This window comes from Eleutherodactylus coqui, chromosome 13 (genome assembly GCF_035609145.1).
Source record: "Eleutherodactylus coqui strain aEleCoq1 chromosome 13, aEleCoq1.hap1, whole genome shotgun sequence".
Classification (NCBI taxonomy): Eukaryota; Metazoa; Chordata; class Amphibia; order Anura; family Eleutherodactylidae; genus Eleutherodactylus; species Eleutherodactylus coqui.
The window spans coordinates 120,888,697-120,904,412 of record NC_089849.1 but is presented as its reverse complement, the minus strand read 5'-3'; the positions used below and the strand labels follow the sequence as shown (position 1 = coordinate 120,904,412).

The window sequence follows — 15,716 nt, the reverse complement described above, 5'->3', positions numbered from 1 at the left end:
CTTGTTTCTATGGCGCACAGACCGCAACAAAAAAACCCTAACTTTATTCTGTGGTTCAGTACGATAACTACGATACCAAACTTGTATAGTTTTTATAGTTTTGCCATACTACTTTTATTTTTTTTCAAAGACATTTAATTTTTTAAAATTATTTTCTGCCGCCATCTTCTGCGCGCAATAACTTTTTTATCTTTTGTGGACATAGTTGTACGAGGGCTCATTTTTTGCGGGATGTCCTGTAGTTTCTGTTGGTATTATTTTGGAATAAATACCACTTTTTGATTGCTTCTTATTGCATTTTTTCTTATAGACAGGGTGACCAAAAAAGTGCATTTCTGGCGTTCCTTTTTTTCTTTTCTGACGACGTTCATTGTGTGGGGTAAATAATGCGTTATTTATATTTTTCTTTTCGGATTTAGATTCTTTTATTATAAATATGGCAAAAGGAGGGTTAAACTTTTGTTATTATTTTTATTTTACAATTAGTAAAACTTTATTGATCTTGTTTTTACTTTTTTTTTTTTTTTAGTCCCACTAAGGGACAACAACTTGCGACGCTTTGATCGCTCCTACAGTATCATATGATGCCACAGCATTACATCATACTGCGATCGGGCAGGCAGTCTACCACGGGGATGGCTTGATAGGCATTCTGCCTAGATAGCCCAGGGGCTTTTCTGACTGCCCCCGGGCTGCCATGACACCCGCATGGCTCCCTGCGATCTCATCGCAGGGGGGCCGAACAGGACCCCTGAACATTGTTTGGGGGATTTAAATGCCGCTGTCAGAACTTTAAAGGGTTAACAGCTTTGATCAGCCGCGCGGCTGATCGGAGCTGTTGCCACCACGTGTCGGCTGTAAGAAACAGCCAGTACCCATGGTATATGATGGGAGATCGACACACGATCTCCCTCATACATCCCCCGACGCTGCAGGACGTAAATGTACGCTCTGCATCGGGAAGGGGTTAAAAGACTGACGGCCCATGTAAAAGGGCCTTATCTCAGATGTATACAGCTGAATACATGAAAATCTACGTATAAAATGAAGATAATTTCTGACATGTCCCACAAACAGAGAAAAAGTTTGTTCTCGACCCAGAAGCATAGATTTATAGGAGCTTGTAGTTCAGGTGGGTTCTGATCGTGAGATGCAAGTTTGTGTTAAAGGGGTTGTCCCGCGAAACAAAGTGGGGGTATACACTTCTGTATGGCCATATTAATGCACTTTGTAATGTACATTGTGCATTAATTATGAGCCATACAGAAGTTATTCACTTACCTGTTCCATTGCTAGCGTCCTCGTCTCCATGGTGCCGTCTAATCTTCAGCGTCTAATCGCCCGATTAGACGCGCTTGCGCTGTCCGGTCTTCTGTCTTCTGAATGGGGCCGCTCGTGCCGGAGAGCGGCTCCTCGTAGCTCCGCCCCGTCACGTGTGCCGATTCCAGCCAATCAGGAGGCTGGAATCGGCAATGGACCGCACAGAAGACCTGCGGTCCACCGAGGGTGAAGATCCCGGCGGCCATCTTCACAAGGTAAGTAAGAAGTCACCGGAGTGCGGGGATTCGGGTAAGTACTACCTGTTTTGTTTTTTTTTATCCCTGCATCGGGATTGTCTCGCGCCGAACGGGGGGGCTATTGAAAAAAAAAAAAAAACGTTTCGGCGCGGGACAACCCCTTTAAGTTATTTATCATATAGATGGTAGCAGCATGTTAACAGATGATTGGAGTACAATGTAAAACTGCCTTGATATAGATATGTTAGCTAGCAGTATAGCAAGGCAAGAAAGATATGGTTGTTTGTGGTAGTGTGATTGTATGGAAGGGTGAATCTTATCGCTCAGCTGCTGGGTGGGGGGGCACATTCTAATGGACTAGAAACGACTATATTTTGGGCATTCACAGCAATGAACTTTTGCATGCTTGAACTGAGGGCTTAAACACATTGCCAGAGGCGCACATACGCTCGGCAGTACAGAACGTAAATGCGCCTGAACGAGGGAAATGACTTCTCTCTCGCCGGCAGTTCAAACACCGCGCCAGAGCACAGGAGTTCAAAAATAACTGCAGGAAGATAGGTGCTGTCCGATGTCCCCCACATGATGTATTCACTACGTGCGGGAAGATAGGGCATGATCTATCTGTCCTCGGCCATAGTGTTCACGGGCGAGAAACCCTAGCGTATACGGCCGTGATATGCAGATTCATGAGTTGCAGCTAGCCACACCCACCCTACCCTCCAGCCAATGATTGGCAGTTCTCTGCTTATTACTGTACATAGAGAGAGAGCTGCCAATCAGTGGCTGGAAGGTGGAGTGGGTGGAGTGGGTGGAGCTAGCAGCTCATGAATATTCAGGACTAATTTAAGTAGTCCTCTATGCATGTGCTGCTACTGATACAAGGCAAATTTCTCAAACTACTGCACAGATCCACACAGCATACTGCAATCAATGTTCTAACTGCCCTATACTGAACTCAGATTGGGGGGCAAAAAGATGGTGTGTGAGTCTCTTCATTTAGTTTTAATATTTACTTTCTGAACATTCTTTGTGGAAAGCCTTGGACACATGCAGAGCCTCTTACAACCTATGAGAAGAGGCCTCCCAAGTGATGAGAATGGCTGTATAATGGCTCTTTGGATTATCTTGGAGTGTCATCATTAGTATATAAGGTTCTTCTAGTCAGATGACTGGTGGAGCTTACCATGAAACTGTACAGGTGAAGTCTACTCTGGGCTCTCTCCAGATTGCCAACTGCATACTGTGGATGCTAAGTATAATACTATATTGCTTTTCTGCATGCTGTTGATATACTATGTGTATATGCTGTTTGTTTACCTTGATTTTATGTTTCTTTTGATTACACTATGGCCTCATGTCCACGGGCAAATTATTATCGTTTCTCCCGCACGCGGATCCGCGCCCCATAGGGATGCATTGGACACCCGCAGGTAGTTAAATACCTGCGGATGTCATTTTTCCCTGCAGGCACGAGTCCCGCGTGCAGGAAAAAATCCGGACATGCTCTATTTAGGTGCGGGTCTCCCGCGGGGACGGTTCCCGCAGGCTTCTATTGAAGCCTATGGAAGCCGTCCGGATCCGCAGGAGACCCGTACCAGAATTTAACTCACCTGCTACGGACGCTACAGGTCTTCCCTTCTTCGCGGCCAGATCTTTTTTCTTCGGCCCGGCGCATGCGTGCGCACGCAGCCGGCGTGCCGAGCACATCCGCCGGGCCGAAGACAGAAGATCTGGCCGCGACGAAGAGAAGATCAGGCCGCGAAGAAGGGAAGATCCAGAGCGTCCGGAGAGGTAAGTAATTCTTATTTTCAGCACTCATGTCCGCGGGGCAGGAGGGACCCGCTACGGATTCTCCATGGAGAATCCGTAGCGGGCCTGATTTTCCCCCGTGGACATGAGGCCTATGTCTTTTTATATCTTGTATGTTTTTAACTCTTAATTATATATTTTGCTCGTTTGTATGTTTTTTCATTTTTTATCGCTTTAATTCTTAGCCTTTGTTTGTACACCAATGTATTTTCATATCTTTGAACTCACTGTAAAACAAGGAGCTTGTACAGGTTATTCCGATTGTAATTATCATCATTTTACAGCAGAAGTTAAATGCTACTGATGTGTTCATATCAGCTTAGCCGTAGCAAGCAGGGGCGTACCTAAAGGCTCAGGGGCCCAGGTGCAAAGGTTGACCTCGGCCCCCCCCCCTGGTCCTCCACCCCACACTCCCCCGTACCCATACCTAGATCATGCTGCCAACATGATCTGCCCCTTGGCGTAATTTTTTCCAAACATGACGCATTTCCTGCACTACATGAAAATTTGTTTGTAGCCCCACAGGCCACTCACACACACCGCATTTTACCGCAGTGTCCCGAGCGCCATACTAACCGTGGTACAACACTCCCATTCATTTTAATGGGGTTACTCCAACCTGCGCTCGAACGCGGTGTTCCTAACGCCCTGTTTTTCAAGAGCTGTCTGTTGTATTTTTGAGTTTTCATGGTTTTTAACACCCCTCCTCACAATGATGGGGTGCATTAAAAGGTGCTGTCAAACGCTGTAACCTGTGTTAGAAAAGGCTGCTCTAAATACCGGTAAAAATGCCACGATTACAAGCTGCGTTTTCTGAACACGTTTGAGAGCGGCCTTAGGGGTTTCATATTTTTGTTGTACTTTAAAACCACAATTAAGACACATAAAAAACCCGCATGCAGTATTTAACCCCTTCATGACATGGCCTATTTTGGGCTTAAGGACGCAACGATTTTTGGCGGATTTTCTTCTCCATTTATCAAAAGTCATAACTTTTTTATTTTTCCGTTGACGCGGCCGTATAAGGGCTTGTTTTTTTCGTGGCGAACTGTAGTTTTTATCAGCGTCATTTTTGGGTACATTGACTGTATTGTAAAACTTTTATTTATTTTTTTATGATAGCAGGGAGAGAAAACGCATCAATTCTGCCATAGATTTATTTTTTTTACAGCGTTAATCATGCAGCATAAATAAGACATTCCATTTTTTCTGCGGGTCGTTACGGTTACAACAATACCGAAATGCTTACTTTTTTTTTTAGGTTTTTCCACTTTTCCGCAATAAAAACCCTTTTTTTGAAAAATATTTTTTTTTTCCTAAATCGCTGCATTTAAAGTCCTGTAACTTTTTCATTTTTTGATGAACGGAGCTCTATGAGGGCTTATTTTTTACGAGATGAGCTGTAGTTTTTATTGGTACCATTTTGGGGTACATACGGCTTTTTTGATCACTTTTATTATGTTTTTAGCAGGTTTTTTTAAACGCTTTTTTCCGTGCACAGTCAAAAGCATGTGCAGCGTATTGTACGCGTCGTTACGGATGCGACAATACCAAATATGTGGGGGTTTAATTTTTTTTAATCTTTTTTTATGCTAATCTGAGAAAAAGCATAAAAAAAGGTTTTTTTAAACTTTTTTTTTACATTTTTTTTAAATTTATTATTTTAATCTTTTTTTTTTTTAGAACATTTGTGTCCCTCTGGGGGACTTTCACCACAGCCCTGATGATCGCTGTGATAAGGCATGGCAGCGATCTCAGGCACTGGCAACAATGTTATCGCGAGAGCCGTCCGAAGACTCAGAGGGAGCCGTGCTCCCTAAGAGAACTCTTTCCCTGCCGCGATCTACTTAGATCGCGGCAGGGAAGGGGTTAACAGCGGGAGGCCGGCTGTAACTGACAGCTGGCTCCCGCTGCAGGATAGCGCGGGATCATATGTGATCTCGCGCTATCCCCAGGACGTAAGTTTACGCCCTGTTGCGGGAAGTACCCCACTCCCAGGACGTAAACTTATGCCCTGCAGCGGGAATGGGTTAAAGACCACGTAAGTTATTAAGGAGCTGCAGACACTATTAAAAACTGCATGTGATTTTGATGCGTTTTTAAATTGTGTGTAAAGTGAGCAAAAAATACAGTAAATCCAGGGAGATGTATAATTTATACCACAGAGAGAGCTAGAGAGCTGGATAGATAGATAGATGGATAGATATGAGATGGATAGATAGGAGATAGATAGATAGGACACACATATATATACACACACACACATATACACATACCCCCGGGACCCAGACCACTTCTCCTCCATGTTGCAGCAGCACAGGCAGACACAGAATCTTCCGTTCAGCGGGAGAGGGGCAGCACATGATCACATGATCAGTCCCTGTCGGCCCATGTGACTGCCTCGCTTCTCTTCCCCTGCTCTACCCTGCTTCCTCTAAGGCTGGCCGCTCTGCCTGCAGCATGATCGGAGCCGTGCTGCAGAGTGGCAAGCCAATAATGCACTAAATGTGCATATGCGTATGGTGGAGGGCGGCCTCGGGGCCCCCTGAGCACAGGGGTCGGGTCGCCATAGTGACCCCTCATGCTATGCCTATGGTAGCAAGGCTTTCCAGTAAAGAATCAGTGTTAGGTTGTGCGTCTCGGACCTGTGGTTCTACAGGTTTCCATGCGCACAGCTTCACAGGTGAGGGTTAATTGAGCTGGCTGGGTGTGGTATTCTCCACCAGCCAATCCCCTCTGGGCTCCCAGGGGACATAACATAATGACCAGCCTGACCTTTTTGCTGCAGACCGCTGTGGTATGTACCTGTGTTGTAGTGTTTTGTTGTAGTGGTGATATAGGTTCTGTAATGTTTAGTTTAAAGGGGTTGTCCCGCGCCGAAACGGGTTTTTTTTTTTTTCAATAGCCCCCCCGTTCGGCGCGAGACAAACCCGATGCAGGGGTTTAAAAAAAAAAAACGGATAGTACTTACCCGAATCCCCGCGCTCCGGTGACTTCTTACTTACCTTGCGAAGATGGCCGCCGGGATCTTCACCCACGGTGGACCGCAGGTCTTCTCCCATGGTGCACCATGGGCTCTGTGCGTTCCATTGCCGATTCCAGCCTCCTGATTGGCTGGAATCGGCACACGTGACAGGGCGGAGCTATGAGGAGCCGCTCTCCGGCACGAGCGGCCCCATTCAGAAGGGAGAAGACCGGACTGCGCAAGCGCGTCTAATCGGGCGATTAGACGCTGAAATTAGACGGCACCATGGAGACGGGGACGCTAGCAACGGAACAGGTAAGTGAATAACTTCTGTATGGCTCATAATTAATGCACAATGTATATTACAAAGTGCATTAATATGGCCATACAGAAGTGTATACCCCACTTGCTTTCGCGGGACAATCCCTTTAACTACTGGCAAAACAATAGTTCACTTTAACATGACAGATTTTTTTAAGTGTTCCTTGTAAAACTTGGTTGCAAAGTGTGTATCCCATGTACTTAATACACGGTATATACACTTTATCATGCCGGTGTCACTGTTTCAGGCCGCTAAAAGCTATGAACTTGACAGTCTCTTAACTTTTTATCTGTTGCAGCTGTAATCTCTGTTTGTATCTCATCATGCACTCTTCAAGAAAGTGTTCTTTTAAGACCGAGTGTCTGTCAGATTGTGAATTCAAGTCATGGATCAAAAAGTGTGAACACAGTCATAGCGCATTTTGTACATTGTGTAATAAAAACATAGACCTTAGGGTGCATTCACACGAGCGTAGGAGTATTTACGTTCGCACGTGCACAGCGTATAATCGCTGGAAAGAACGTTTTTCGCCGATCATGGCCAGAGCTAGAAAGCGTATTTTCGTTTGTTCCTACTTTTCAAACGATCTTTTCGTCCATTGAATATACGTCGGCACTTATTTCGGTCGCGTATGTTCGGTTTTCTGCGGGTTGCCGTTTTTACGTGCCGTAAAATCGCCCATGTGAACGAATACATTCGAAACCTTCACCTTAGATGGTCACGTATATACGTTTGGTGGCAGAAAAACGCGCCGTTTATGCGCTCGTGTGAACGCACCCTTACTAACATGGGTGTAGGTGCACTCCTTAGGCCCCCTGTCCACGGGCGTGATTTCTCCGGTCGTGAAACTTTCTATAGAGTTGCTATGGAAAGCGCCGGCCCCCTGTCCACGAGCGGAGAATCATTGTGATTCTCCACTCGCGGATGGCAATTCGCGAATTGCCGCGATTCTCCGCAGTCAGCCTATCTGTCAGATAAGCTGATAGCGGAGATCTGTCTGCTGGCTCCTGCTCCCGGGGCGGCGGCTCCCGCGGCAGAGATCTGCCGTGGAATACCGCAACAACCGTGGACAGGGGGCCCCTTAATTGCTTCTGGGCCTCCAGCTCGGTTGATGCACCTTTTCCAATCACTGCCCTATATAGTTGACCTGGGCCTTCCATACAGTGCTTCAGTGTTGTTGTGAAATCTGCTCCATGACTTCATGTTTAGTCGCTGTTCCTGCAGTTATTTTGGTATCATCCCAAGTTCTGTTCTTTATTGTTCGTCTGTTTGTGTATCCTGCTGTCTGTCGTTCTTGTGAATCTGCTTCTCTGTTTACCCTTGTCAGCTCGTTCCTCCTTTGTTTTCGTACTCCCCAGTACTGATCTGTCTTTTGTTTTATAGGTGTTCTGTCAGGGTCAGTCAGCACCCAGAGGAAGATCGCAGGGTCATTCTTATCAGGACGTCAGGCCTGCTTATAGGCAGGGTCTTCCCTCTCCCTGTTACCAGCTCAGGTACTTTCCTTAGCTCTCATCTTCGTATGGGGTTTTGTACATCAAGGGTCGGCTGTCACACATGCTGGATTGGGTCATCACGGTAGGGTGACACAGTGGTTCCACGTCCGCAGTCAGTACATAGACATGTATCACTTATAATCATTGATGCATTTATGGTTTCTCAATGTGTCTGTAAAAAATGTCATCTGTTTGTGATTTTTGGATAAGCTGTCCAGAAAAAAAACACACTCAGGTTGGCCACCCTTATTACTTGACTTCAAATTTCCTGAGGAGTTTGATGTGCTGAGCAGCAACAATCGGAATGAAGGAATGGATGATAAAGCCTTCTCTCTAGGCATAGCTGCCGTGAATGAACTCCAGTCTAACTAGAGATGAGAGAACGTACTCGTTTAGGGCTATTTCGCAATCGAGCATCGCTTTTTTCGAGTAACTGCCAACTCGGGCGAAAAGATTCGGGGGGCGCCGGGGGTGAGCGGGGGTTGCAGAGGGGAGTGGGGGGGGGGGGGAGAGAGAGAGAGAGAGCTCCCCCTGTTTCCCCACTGCTACCCCTTGCTCCACCACGCCGCCCCCCGAATCTTTTATACAGTTTTGTTTTGTTTCAGCAAGCCCCCTCCCCCAGCAACTACCTATTCTTGTTTAACCCCTTCATGGCATGGCCTATTTTGGGATTAAGGACGCAACAATTTTTTTGCGGATTTTCTTCTCCGTTTATCAAAAGCCATAACTTTTTTATTTTTCTGTTGACGCGGCCGTATAAGGGCTTGTTTTTTGCATGGCGAACTGTGGTTTTTATCGGCGTCATTTTTGGGTACATTTGACTATATTGTAAAACTTTTATTTTTTTTTTATGATAGCAGGGAGAGAAAACGCATCAATTCTGCCATAGATTTTTTTTTTTACAGCGGTACTCATGCAGCATAAATGACATTCCATTTTTCCTGCGGACCGATACGGTTACAACGATACCAAAATTCTTACATTTTTTTTAGGTTTTTCCACTTTTCTGCAATAAAAACCCTTTTTTTTGGAAAGCTTTTTTTTTTTCTAAATCGCTGCATTCAAAGTCCTGTAACTTTTTTATTTTTTGATGTACGGAGCTCTGTGAGGGCTTATTTTTTGCGAGATGAGCTGTAGTTTTTACTGGTACCATTTCGGGGTACATATGGCTTTTTTGATCACTTTCATTGCATTTTTAGTGAGGCAAAATGCTAAAAATTAGCATTTTGCCTCAGTTTTTAGCTATTTTTTTCCGTGCACAGTCAAAAGTATGTGCAACTTATTGTACGCGTCATTACGGACGCGACAATACTAAACATGTGGTGTTTTATTTTTTTTTTACCTTTTTTTATGCTAATCTGAGAAAAAGCATAAAAAAATGTTTTTTTTACTCTTTTTTTATATTTTTTTTAAAATTCATTGTTTTAATCTTTGTTTTTTTACAACATTTGTGGCCCCTGGGGGACTTTGACCACTGCCCTGATGATCGCTGTCATAAGGCATGGCAGAACTACTGCTCTGCCATGCCTTATCGCTTATACAGCGATCTCAGGCACTGGTAACACAGGACGCCAGTGTCTGGCGTCCTGTTACCATGGCGACAGGCCGGGCTCTCGTGATAATATTGCGAGAGCCAGCCGGAGACACAGAGGGAGTGCGCTCCCTCTGTGAACTCTTTCCCTGCCGCGATGTGTCACTGCTCCATTCATTTCAGTAACAGCAACCAAGCGCTTGTATTTGGCAACTTCCATTGTAGTCATTAAAATGGAGCAGAGTTACGAACATGGACCACTGCTTCATTCATGCGGGGACCATCGGGACCCATACTCTTGGGATCAGTGGGGTCCCATTGCTTAGACTGCCACCAATCATGAAGTCATCCCTTATCCTGCTGCTAGGGAATAACGTTATATTTTGGTACAACCCCTTAAGGCCTCATGTCCACGGGGACAGATCTGCAGCGGGTCCCATAGGAATGCATTGGACACCCGCAGGTATTTAAATACCTGCGGATGTCATTTTCCCTTGAGGCGCGGATTGCGTGTGCGGGAGAACACTGCAGCATGCTCCATTTTAGTGCGGGTCTCCTGCGGGGACGGCTCCGGCAGGCTTCTATTGAAGCCTATGGAAGCTGTCCGGATCCGCAGCACACCCGCAGCTGAATTCCTGCTCTCTGGTGCGGGAGAGCAGGAGTTCAAAAAAAATAAAAGGGTGCATGGCGCATGCGCGCGGCACGCTGATGGCGTGCCGAGCCGAAGAAAGAAGATCCGTCGGCGACGGAGGGCAGATCCGCAGCGTCCGGACAGGTAAGTAATGCTTATTTTTAGCTTCATGTCCGCAGGAAAGGAGGGACCCGCTACAGATTCTGCATGGAGAATCCGCGGCGGGCCTGATTTTCCCCGTGGACATGAGGCCTTAGTCTTTCTTGATAAGTTTTGTTCTTGGGACCTTCCAATATTTTTGTAGCCTGTTTTGGTCTATTTTATCAATGTCTTTCTGTAGATGAGTTCTCCAGAACTGAACACAATATTCCAGATGTCGATATGGCAGGATCACAACCTCCCTTTTTCTACAGGTTATAAATTAGGTATGCAGCCGAGCATTCTGGAGTTGGTGTAAAGTATTATAGACGGATGAGAGGTTTTTCTATAGCAAATCTGAAAAGCGCTAAATCACTATATAGCCCCATTATGGTAGAGGAGAGCCAGTGCTAATGGTATTTGAAATGAATTGTCTAAACCAGACACCATCTTTACCTCTTGCTCTAGATGTCGGTGACCCCATTTCCAAACCATGCCCCTTCTTTATTTTATTAGATCAACTGCCTGTTATCAGTTGAGTAGTATTAAACAAATCTTTTCTATGTCGAGGCTGGGTCCTCTTATATGTTCCGATTCTTGGCCAGATTTAACATGCACTGATCAACAAGCATGTGAATTGGCACGTGTTTACATTTCCTTTCACACGAGCCAAGAATTGCTGTTATGGGGCCAACGACCGCTAGTGTGATCATTATTCCCCATAGGCCAGCTGTACATGTTCCCGTACAAATGGGGAAATGTGTAAATGATCCACAAGCATTTTTATGCTGGCTGAAAATCAGTGATCAGTCAACGAATGAGCATGCGTAAAGAAAAAATGTAATTAGTGGGAAAATTCCTTTAAGGATTTGGTTCTATTTCTGTAATGAATTTGTCTGTTTGGACTTTAGTTATTCATAGAATCCTAGAATGGTAGAGTTGGAAGGGACCTCCAGGGTCATCGGGTCCAACCCCCTGCTCAGTGCAGGATCACTAAATCATCCCAGACAGATATTTGTCCAGCATTTGTTTGAATACTTCAATTGAAGGAGAATTTACCACCTCCAGTGGCAACCTGTTCCACTGTTATTATCCAGGTGAACACTGGATTACCTTAGTCCTGAAGTCCTGGGCCCAGCTGAGTAGTTTGACCTAACCAGTCATGGGTAAGTGGGGTCCCATATATTATTTGTAACATGTTATTTTTGCTCAGTCTGTACTGATGAATTGAAGCTACCTAGATGTTCCATCATGGCATTAAATACTCCCTTCATGGGCTTTTGAAGGGCCATGACTGGCTTGTTTAGATCACTATTGATTTATTTGTTCTGATTTAGGTATCGTAGGTACCAATGGTGAGCACTGGAGACAGAGAAGACGATTTACTGTCACCACTCTAAGGAATTTTGGAATGGGTAAGAGATCAATGGAGCAAAGAGTGCAAGAAGAAGCTGAGAACCTCATCAAGGCTATAGAAGCTACACGTGGTAAGATCAACATTTTTCAAGAACCTAGATTCCATTTCCATAGGTATTTTATGTACTTTTTTCCTCCTTCCACCATAGGCCCACCTATGTATGACTATTTCTCTGTTTGCAGTCATTATTGACACTTTACCCCATGTCCACTTTTTTTTTCCATTGTGTTGAAGCATGTATAAATTAATAGGTCAACGGCAAATGAAAAAAGCCTCAAAATGTACTGGGCAAGTAAACTAAAAATGGGAGAACAGAAGCGTGGCTAGGCAGTTCAGTGGTCAGTAATCACTCTCGGGTAGATACAGTTATACGGTACCAGGGTGATATGTAAGCATACTTGGTAGAGCCAGGCATCTGGTAAAGGAGGTTGAACACAACCAAGAATGTGGTCCCATAGTGACTCAGGAGAGTACTGAGAAGAGACAAGCATTCATTAATCGTAGAGAGTCATGTGGAAACGGCAGGGAAAGAAGCCAAACTGGGGAATAAATACCATCTTAAATACAGAGCCTAGCTCTCTGATTGGCCGAGCAGCCACATGCTTTGCAGCAGTGATTTAGTAGACGATGACGCGTACAAGGGGGCGGAGCCAAAACGCCGCTGCTGCCGAGCGGAGCCGAAGGGGAGAAGACCCATCTGCGCAAGCGCGTCTAAAAAAGCAAGAAGACACCGAAATTAGACGGAGCCATGGAGACGGGGACGCCAGCAACGGAGCAGGTAAGTGAATAACTTCTGTATGGCTCATATTTAATGCACGATGTATATTACAAAGTGCATTAATATGGCCATACAGAAGTGTATAACCCCACTTGCTGCCACGAGACAACCCCTTTAAGCTAAAGTCGGCATTACAACGCACAAAATGCTTGATAGTTACAGTTCACATTACAAGTCACAGTAAGCTTGATGGTTGCAGTACACTCTTGGTTGCACTATTTGCTTAGTTGTTACTGTTTACCTTTCAAAGTTGAAACACTTGAAACTTCTAAAATGCAACTTAGGATTAAACTGGCTTTAGGTAACATAGTCCAACAACGTATGGTGCAAAGCTTTTTCTCGCTACCCACGAATACAACGACTGTATAGATTGTTCACAGCAAATCGAGTATCCATATATGATGAAACCAGTGGATATACCCAGCTTCACCCAAATTAATTTGATACAGGTGTTTACGTGTTCTTCACACAGAAAATGGTATGAAGTCCAGGTTACTTTGGAGGAACCGAGGAATAAAATATGTATACACACAGAGGAACGATAGATTCTCCTTAGGCTGCATGTACTGATGTCAGTCTGCAGAATGTGCCACCCCTCCCAATCCTCTCATTTAGGACCTAAAGAATGCTTGCGCCAAATTTCATGCTTGTACGACACCGGGAAGTTACATTACATAGGGGCGCCAATACTTTTGCACTTGGCATTGAATAATCGAGTTGTGACCCCTTTACGTTTCCTATTTAGCACCTGAAGAATGCTCCTGCCAAATTGCATGTTTGTATGACAACGGGAAGTTAGAGAATTAGTAGTCAGTCAGTGAGTGAGGGCTTTTATATATATATATTTTTTATATATATATATTAGTCAGTCTAGTAATTGTGAGCTGCTTAGCGCTGAAAATGTAGGAGGAAACCCTTAAGGATTACTTCATATAACATATATTACCACAATCATTCTATCTGAAATGCAACTTAAACAGTCATTTGTGTAGAACTGTAACTCCACGTCAGTCACTGTTAACTTCAAAGACCTCCTTAATTTGTCACAATTAAAGTGGCGCTCTGATTCCGAACAAGCCAAGATGGCCACACCACTTCTCTGGCTACTTGATGCACACTGTGCATTGGTAGTGCGTTACCAGTCCATGACACTACTCATTGCTCTGATTGGCCAATGCTGCTGACATGAGCAGCATTGGCCAATCAGCAGCATGTAGTGTCTTAGACTACCTGATGCACTGCCAATGTATAGTGTGCATCAGCTAGTCAGTGAAGAGGTACGGACATCTTGGTTTGTGCAGTGACTGGCATAGGGTGCAGGCATTGTTGTAGCAGTTGGGCAAACTATGAGTTGCTGCATTCAGGATAGATTGGAGAGGGGAAAGTTTAATGAGGGGAAGACCAATTAGTAGTGAGTTGCAGTAAACACTTCATAGAACGCAACTAGTTATGTTTTCAGGATGAGGATCACTGTTCAGACTCAACCCTATGCCTCAGAGCCCTCCTTGAGCCAATCCCTCCTACACTCCCGTTCAGTCCACAATACCACAGAACTAAACCATCTAGTCCACATCACAAGCCACAGAGTAGCCAACCCTTCTGCCAGGGGCGTAACTATAGAGGGTGCAGGGGATGCAGTTGCATCCGGGCCCAGGAGCCTTAGGGGGCCCATAAGGCCTCTCTTCTCCATATAGGGAGCCCAGTACTATGAGTAAAGTTGGGGGCCCTGTTACAGGTTTTGCATTGGGGCCCAGAAGCTTCAGGTTATGTCTCTGTACAGCATGGTTTAGGTATGGGTACGGGTACAGATACAGATAGTGGGGGGCCCAGCTCACCTTTTGCATCAGGGCCCCTGAGCCTTTAGTTACGCTCCTGCCTTCTGCTACACGCGATCCACTAGTCTTCTCCAGCTGAATCACTTCCCAGCCTCCAGCACATCAACACTTCTACGATGGACAAGCTCAGGCCTATCAATTACATTGGGGAAGGCCGGATTTTCCAGGCAGAACACATTGACATCCGCACTAGGCCAGCAAAAATTACCCTAAATGGTGCCGCTTGTGTCATAGAATTCTTTGTGATTTGCAGCAGATCTCAGCCTTTGCCATGCAGAGGATCAGATGCGCAGTGACCGTCCCCAGCATAAACGGACATGCTATCAATTCACAATACACTCCACATGTCAATCTCCAAATGGATTTTTTCAGCCTCATGTAGATGAGATTTATTTAAACCTCATCCACTTCAATGCTTCTGTATGGACTCCTTCAGAGAGCGTGGGCATAAATGCGCCCGCTTCAGCACTACATATTGGTGCTATGAACAAGGTGGATTTGCGCGAGTGTCTGCACATTGTACTGTACTTTTTTGCATTTGCAAGGCATGTTCATATGCATATAAATGACCAGCCTAATGATGTCCAGACGTGTTCTTTTTTTTCACCGAATTGCGCATTCTTGTCTGCATTGCACTTACATTTGCACACGTACCATTGACTTGGGGACCTTGGGTGCGCAAAATACAGTAGGTCCTATTTTTTTGCGCCTGCGAGAAATGCAAAGAAAGGAAATGAACGAACCCATTGACATCAATGGGTCCTATTCTCTGCTATTGTGTTCGCAAATAAACGCATGTGAAGGAGCCCTAAATGTAGTGTAATGTGGTGGTGCCCCAAGGAAAAAATTAGCTACTACTTTTTAAAATGATTCTGAAATCCCAGAATATAGCCATTAAAAGGAAAAAAAAAAAAAAAAACTATAGATCACTTGACTGGAGCGATTTTGAAGAGCTATTCGTGTGGACCAGTGAGATAAAGTCTAGATGTGGCTTTATAGGGCACACCAGGTCATTACTGCTAATGAGCTTGTCTTCTCTAATTGAAAGACTTGTATTTCTTCCATGTTTTGGATCTACTCCTGCTTTTGTACAATACTGCCTGGCGAGAAAGACTTTAAACTGAGAATCTGTTGGAGTAGAAAATTGTCAAGATTCTAAGGCCTCCTGTCCACGGGGAAAATCAGGCCCGCCGCGGATTCTATATGTAGAATCCGTAGCGGGTCCCTCCTGCCCCGCGGACATGAGGTCTAAAAATAAGAATAAACTCACCTGCTCC

General features: G+C 45.0%; 1 protein-coding gene across 1 annotated transcript in view; it reads left to right on the top strand.

The window, feature by feature from the left end:
• Nucleotides 1-15,716, top strand: part of LOC136587442 (cytochrome P450 2B19-like) — a 39,154-nt gene that overhangs the window by 10,178 nt on the left and 13,260 nt on the right. The window contains exons 3-5 of the mRNA XM_066586011.1: nt 8,000-8,109; nt 11,747-11,896; nt 13,054-13,082. Of these exons, the coding sequence (XP_066442108.1) occupies nt 8,000-8,109; nt 11,747-11,896; nt 13,054-13,082 (289 nt within the window). The remainder of the gene's footprint in view (nt 1-7,999; nt 8,110-11,746; nt 11,897-13,053; nt 13,083-15,716) is intronic.